This window comes from Etheostoma cragini, chromosome 8 (genome assembly GCF_013103735.1).
Source record: "Etheostoma cragini isolate CJK2018 chromosome 8, CSU_Ecrag_1.0, whole genome shotgun sequence".
NCBI lineage: Eukaryota > Metazoa > Chordata > Actinopteri > Perciformes > Percidae > Etheostoma > Etheostoma cragini.
Genome location: NC_048414.1, coordinates 51,068 through 58,019, shown reverse-complemented (window position 1 = coordinate 58,019; position 6,952 = coordinate 51,068). Strand labels below are relative to the sequence as shown.

The following is a 6,952-nucleotide window of genomic DNA, read 5'->3' as shown; positions in this document are numbered from 1 at the left end:
TATCTCTGTTGATTGATGATGTAGAAACAGACTCCTCCACCTTTAGATCTGTATCTCTGTTGATTGATGATGTAGAAACAGACTCCTCCACCTTTAGATCTGTATCTCTGTTGATTGATGATGCAGAAACAGACTCCTCCACCTTTAGATCTGTATCTCTGTTGGTTGATGATGTAGAAACAGACTCCGCCACCTTAAGATCGTTGTCTCTGTTGATTGTGGATGTAGAAACAGACTCCTACACCTTTAGATCTGTGTCTCTTTTGATTGTTGATGTAGAAACAGATTCCTCCACATTTAGATCTATGTCCCTGCTGATGTAGCAACAGATTCCTCCACCTTTAGATCTGTGTCTCTGTTGATTGTTGATGTAGAAACAGATTCATCCACCTTTAGATCTATGTCTCTGTTGATTGTTGATATAGATACAGATTCCTCAACCTTTACCATGCGACAGCTGCTACCATGATTTTGGAGCCTCCCGGATCCAAGCAAACATGCTGGGCAAAAAAGAACAGTGCCAGCTATGCCCTTCTCCAACCTGTTACACCCTGCCATGCTCTAAAGGTCCTGCTATGTCCTGCTCCACCCTTTCATGCTCTACAGTGCCTGCTATGTCCTGCTACACCCTGCCATGCTCTACAGTTCCTGCTATGCCATGCTCCACCCTGTTACACCCTGCCATATTCTAGAGGTCCTGCTATGTCCCGCTACACCCTGTCACGCTCTACAGTGCCTGCGATACCCTGCTCCACCCTGTCACGCTCTAGAGTGCCTGCTATGTCCTGCTACACCTTGTTACACTCTACAGTGCCTGCTACGTTCTGCTATGTCCAGCTACATCCCACTATGTCCTGCTCCACCCTCCTCCACCCTGCCATGCACTACAGTTCCTGCTATGCCCTGCTCCACCCTGTTACACCCTGCCACGCTCTACAGTGCCTGTTATACCTTGCTACACCCTGCCATATTCTACAGGTCCTGCTATGTCCTGCTACACCCTGCCACGCGCTACAGTGCCTGTTATACCTTGCTACACCCTGACATATTCTACAGGTCCTGCTATGTCCTGCTACACCCTGTCACACTCTACAGTGCCTGCTATGTACTACTACACCCTGCCATGCTCTACAGTGCCTGCTGCGTCCTGCTAAGTCCAGCTACGTCCCGCTATGCCCTGCTACACCCTTTAACCCCCTGCAATGCCATGAACTACAACTATTTCTAGTCATAGTTCCATTATCTTTATTTGTGACTTTATTACCCCAACTTGCACCGCCAGACACCACCCACCAACAACCTGGGTCTGTGCCAGGTTTCTCCGTAATAAGAAGTTTTTCCTCACCACTTTCACACTAAATGCTTGCTGTTGGGGGGGAATTACTGGAAATCAAGGGTGTTTCTAAATCTGTAAAGGGTCTGTAGATCACTCTGGTTATGAATTGATACTATAAATAAAATTGAATTAAATTGACCCCCAAACTGTAGGCGTGAAAGTGTCCTGTTGTCTTTCTTTATGTTTGCAGCGCTTCAAAGTTACATGGAGGTTACTGAACAGCAGACAGGCACCATTCATTCATTAATTCTCTCTCTCACACACACACACACACACACACACACACACACACACACACACACACACACACACACACACACACACACACACACACACACACACACACGCCTAAATGTTCTTCTTGAAGCGCTGGGAGGATTCCCAGGATGCACTGCTTCACGTCTGTGTTCACTGTTTTTAACGGTGTTACACAGCGCTAGAAGTTCTTGAGCTAAAAGGAGGAAATAAAGTTCATGATTTGTGTTTTTTAGATCCTTGAACCTCCTGAAGATCTCTGCTGAGCTTCTGAGGACAGGATGCTGTTTGAGGAAATGGAGATTCACTATCAGAAGTCTTTCATTATTAAATAATATATTATATTCGAATAGACTTTAGAAGTAAGCCTTTTATCCAGTGTGGAATCAAAGGTGTATTGTAATCATTTTCTTCAGTCAAATATTTTCTTGTGTTTCACAATAATAAACAGCTTTTTTGTATGATGTAGAATATAGAATATTTTATTGTATAAATATTTGCACAAGTTGGAAAGATACAAACACTTGTGTTAGAAAACACAAAAAATCTCCAGATTAGTCCAGATCTGGATCTTTACAGTTATGGTTTAACATTTAGTTTCTTCTTCTATGTAAAGGCTTACTGATTTGCATTTCTATCATTTGGCTTTATGTATGCACCATCAACCAAGGCAATAGATCTCTTTCTGATTCTGATTCTTACATTTAGTTACTTTTGGTTAGTGGCGACTCTCAGACAGTCAGGTCAAACAGGAGAACCAATCTAAAGCATCACAACAGCACCAAGCTTAAAATCTGAGGCTGGAAATGGAAAACCCTCAAAGCAACCAAATGAATATCATTCCACATGTAGCCTAGCTTTTAACAGAAAATATTCACATATAATCATGGACATTTTCATAGATATCACATTTTCTCCCAGTAACTGTAACAGATTACAGTTGCTTTACATTTGTAATCCGATTACATGGAACTAGTTACTCTTGTTTAGTTGCTACAGAGGTTGTATCCTTCGGCCCGTCTGGAGATTTCCTGTTGAAGAGAATCCACCGTGTCCAACAACACGGAGACTTCAGCTGCTTTGGCCTCTTTGTTCTGGATCAGCTTCTGGATCTTCTGCTCCAGATCTGAGAACACAAAGATATCCACATAATATATCCTGGATATCTTCCTTTCGTGAATGAAACAGAGACACTGACTCATTTGTTGGACATAGAGAGAGTTTGTTCTGAACGATCTATCGTCATGTTTCTACGTTCATGTTCATTACGTCAGGATGTCATGTTCAAAGGAACGGATGCATGGCGAGAACGCGTCTGTAGAGAAACTGCTACGCGCTTGGGAGTGTGTTCACAACATGTAAACAAAATGAGATTCAAGCTCTTATGAAGTATGAATTAGCTAAATCAGACGATATACCATAAAGCTGAAATGTAAAAAACTTGAAATATACTTGAAGAATTTACATATCTAGTTTCATATTTCTGGCCAGAAGTTCCTTTCACAAGAGGAGCTAATGGATGCTATCCAACCTGAGATGAATAGGTTTAGACCAGGTCTGGGTAGTACACGTGGGACACATGAGCAGAAAACAAACCATTGGTCTAAAAAACAACCTGACATGTAGAGAGAGAGAAATCTGCTGTTACTACTAATCATGACATCATCTAGAAGTTACCACACTGAATACTGGGAAGGTAGAGTTCTGGTTGTACCTTGCATCTGTGGGTATTATCAAGTAAAAGTACTGGTTGTACCTTGTATCTGTGGGTATTATCAAGTAAAAGTACTGGTTGTACCTTGTATCTATGGGTATTATCAAGTAAAAGTACTGGTTGTACCTTGTATCTGTGGATATTATCAAGTAAACGTACTGGTTGTACCTTGTATCTGTGGGTATTATCAGGTAAACGTACTAGTTGCACCGTGTATCTGTGGGTATTATCAAGTAAAAGTACTGGTTGCACCTTGTATCTGTGAGTAGTATCAAGTAAAAGTACTGGTTGTACCTTGTATCTGTTGCAATTTGTCCTCCAACTGTTTATTCATCTTCTTCGCCTCCTCCACAATGTTCTTCAGACGTTCTCCCGCTTCACTCTGAACCGTCTGCTTGGAGTGTTTCTGCTTTAAAAGCTCAAACAGCCTCTTCACGTCCTGCAGCTCCTGTCCCAGAGACAGACATAAACACTGTGACAACAAGTCTGTACCAGCAGTCAGCTGGTGGAATCTCCTAGAGGCTAGTTTTAGAACGTATTAGATTTCTCCTGCTCAGCAACCAATAGAAAAGTCAGCCGGTCGAGTCTCCAGAGGCTGGTTTTAAGACATAAGAGATGTCTTCTGTTTAACAGCCAAAGAGTAGTCAGCTGTTGGAGTCTCCAGAGGCTGGACGTCTCCCGTTCAGCAGCCAATAGAAAAGTCAGACGATGGAGTCTCCAGAGGCTGGTTTTAGGATGCTACAGATCAAAGACTAATTTGATCTACTGATTCTGGGTTCCAGGTCTGAATGGTTCTGTGTTACAGGTCTTACTGTTACTGGGTTACAGGATTAAAGGTCTTTTTGGTTCTGGATTACAGGTCTTAATGGTTCTGAGTTACAGGTCTCACTGTGTCTGGATTACAGGTCTTTTTGCTTCCGTTGTTACAGGTCTTACGGGTTTTGAGTAACAGGTCACACCGTTTCTGAGTTATAAGTCTTACTAATTGTGGTTACAGTTCTTACTGGTTCTGTGTTACAAGGCTTACTGGTTCTGTGTTACAGGTCTTACTGGTTCTGTTCTCCAGGTTTTACTGGTTCTGGATTACAGGTCTTACTAGTTGTGGCTACAGGTCTTATTGGTTCTGTGTTACAGGACTTACCTATTTTGGGTTAGAGGTCTTACTGGTTCTGTCACAGGTCTTACTTGTTCTGGTTCCAGGTCTTACTGGTTTTGTTTCAGGTCTTACTGGTTGTGTTCCAGGTCTTACTGGTTCTGCTCCAGGTCTTACTGGTTCTCTGTTCCAGGTCTTAGTGGTTCTGTTCCAGGTCTTACTGGTTCTGTGTTACAGGACTAAGTGGTTCTCTTTTACAGGTATTACTGGTTCTATGTCATAGGTCTTACGGGTTCTGTGTTTCAGGTCTTACTGGTTCTCTGTAATAGGCCTTACTGGTTCTGTTCAAGGTCTTACTTTTTCTGTTAAAGTTCTTACTGGTTCTGTGTTTCAGGTCTTACTGGTTCTGTGTTCCAGGTCTTACTGGTTCTGTGTTACAGGAGTTAGTCGTTCACTGTTCCAGGTCTTACTGGTTCTATGTCAGTAGTCTGGTTTACAGCAGAGTCTGCAGCCTCGTAGGCGTCTCTGGCCATCTCTTTGTTCTGGTCAGTCTTTTCTATCAGGGCTTCGAGCTCATCCTGCAGATCTTTAGGTCGATTCATCAACTTTGTCTCAACTTGGTCCAGTTTGTCCTTCATCTGAAACAGAGAGACACTTGTAAAGGACATCAACATGTAATCAAACAGGACTGAACCCAGGAGACAGATTTACGTCTTGGATGTGGTCTTGGGCCGCGTCTTTGTCTCGGCTGGCTGCGTCCAGGTCTCTGACGGCGTGGTCCTGAGCTTTTTCTGCTTCAGAAATGTCTTTGTTGATCTCAGTCACGTCAATGTTCTTCGTCCGCTCCCTTAACACAAAACAAAATATAATTAATAAAAATGATGAAGGCATGAAGGTTAAAGTTGTGTTACAGTTCAGGTCTTGTACTTTTAGTCAGTTAGGGTTTTTGTTTACACAGAGCGCAAATTAGTGTTTACAGAGTTAGAATGTTTCAGAGAGAAATTTTGTGTTTTCAGAGAGATATTTTATGTTTTCAGAGAGATATGTCATCTTTTCAGAGTAAGATGTTTTCAGAGTGATATTTCATGTATTCAGAGTGATATTTTATGTTTTCAGAGTGATATTTTATGTTTTCAGAGTGATATTTTATGTTTTCAGAGAGATATTTCATCTTTTCAGAGAGATATCTCAGGTTTTCAGAGAGATATTTCATCTTTTCAGAGTAAGATGTTTTCATAGAGATATTTCATGTTTTTAGAGAGATATTTCATGTTTTCAGAGAGATATTTCATCTTTTCAGAGTAAGATGTTTTCAGAGTGATATTTCATGTTTTCAGAGAGATAATTTATGTTTTCGGAGTAAGATGATTTCAGAGTGATATTTCATGTTTTCAGAGAGATATTTATATTTTTTCATCTGCTACACTCTGCGGTGCCTAGCTACGTCCTGCTGTGCCTTGTAATGCCCACAGTGCCCTGCTATGCCATGAACTACAACAAAGAACTGCTACAAACTACTATTTTTTCTATTTTTGTTATTTCCACTCTTCATTCTAACCCCAACCGGCCCGTCAGACAATGCCTACCAAGAGTCTGGGTCTGGGTCTGTCCGAGGTTTCTGCCTAAAAGGAAGTTTTTCCTCGCCACTGTGGCCCTGTTGCTTGCTCTGGAGGAAACTACTAGAACTGTTGGGTCCTTGTAAATTCTGGAGTGTGGTCTAGACCTACTCTATCTGTAAAGTGTCTTGAGATAACTCTTGTTATGAATTGATACTATAAATAAAATTGAATTGAATTGAGATATTTTATGTTGTCAGAGAGATATGTCATCTTTTCAGAGTAAGATGTTTTCAGAGTGATATTTCATGTTTTAAGAGAGATTTTTTAAATGTTTTTAGAGAGATATTTCATGTTTTTAGAAGGATATTTCATGTTTTCAGAGAGATAATTCATGTTTTCAGAGAGATATTTCATGTTTCAGAGTGTTATTTCAAGTTTTCAGACACTGACCTGAGTTCCCGAGCTCTCTGCAGCAGGTCTCTGGCGGTCTTGGCGGTCTCCTGCTGAGACCTCAGGTCGTTGTGGACGTTGACGGTGTTTGACAGTAGACTGTTGATGTCTCTGATCATTGATTGGATCTGATCGGGTGTTCCTGAAAACTGGACGGCCAGAACAGCTTGGGACATTTTCTCAATGTCCTCCGGAGGAACCGTCTCATCTGTCCGGGAGAAAACATGATGAGATACCTTCCAGGTCTACGATGGTTCTTTGATGATTGTTGATTAGATTATGCCACCTTTGGAATGCTAATTTAAAATAAATGCCTTTCCCTCCTATGTGAAGCTACTTTCACTTATGCTGCTACCATGTGCGTAGTACTTGTATTGATTTCTTCTCATACTGTAACGCTTGTGTTTCAGTTCTAACTGTTGTTCAGGAGTACTCTATTATACTCTATATACTCCCCCCGCCCCACCTCGCCAGTCACTATCTTCTATGTATTTATGATTGTAACTATTATGTGCTCTATTATCTGCTGCCAGGTAGTCCTTCGG

At 41.5% G+C, this 6,952-nt stretch overlaps 1 protein-coding gene across 2 annotated transcripts in view; it reads right to left on the bottom strand.

The window, feature by feature from the left end:
- Positions 1-2,175: 2,175 nt before the first annotated feature.
- Positions 2,176-6,952, bottom strand: part of lamb4 (laminin, beta 4) — a 55,820-nt gene continuing 51,043 nt past the window's right edge. For both annotated transcript variants that reach the window (XM_034879194.1, XM_034879195.1), the window contains 5 exons: positions 6,408-6,615; positions 5,110-5,245; positions 4,869-5,036; positions 3,600-3,753; positions 2,176-2,717 (listed from right to left, as the gene is read on the bottom strand). In XM_034879194.1, the coding sequence (XP_034735085.1) occupies positions 2,578-2,717; positions 3,600-3,753; positions 4,869-5,036; positions 5,110-5,245; positions 6,408-6,615 (806 nt within the window). In that variant the 3' untranslated portion in view covers positions 2,176-2,577. The remainder of the gene's footprint in view (positions 2,718-3,599; positions 3,754-4,868; positions 5,037-5,109; positions 5,246-6,407; positions 6,616-6,952) is intronic.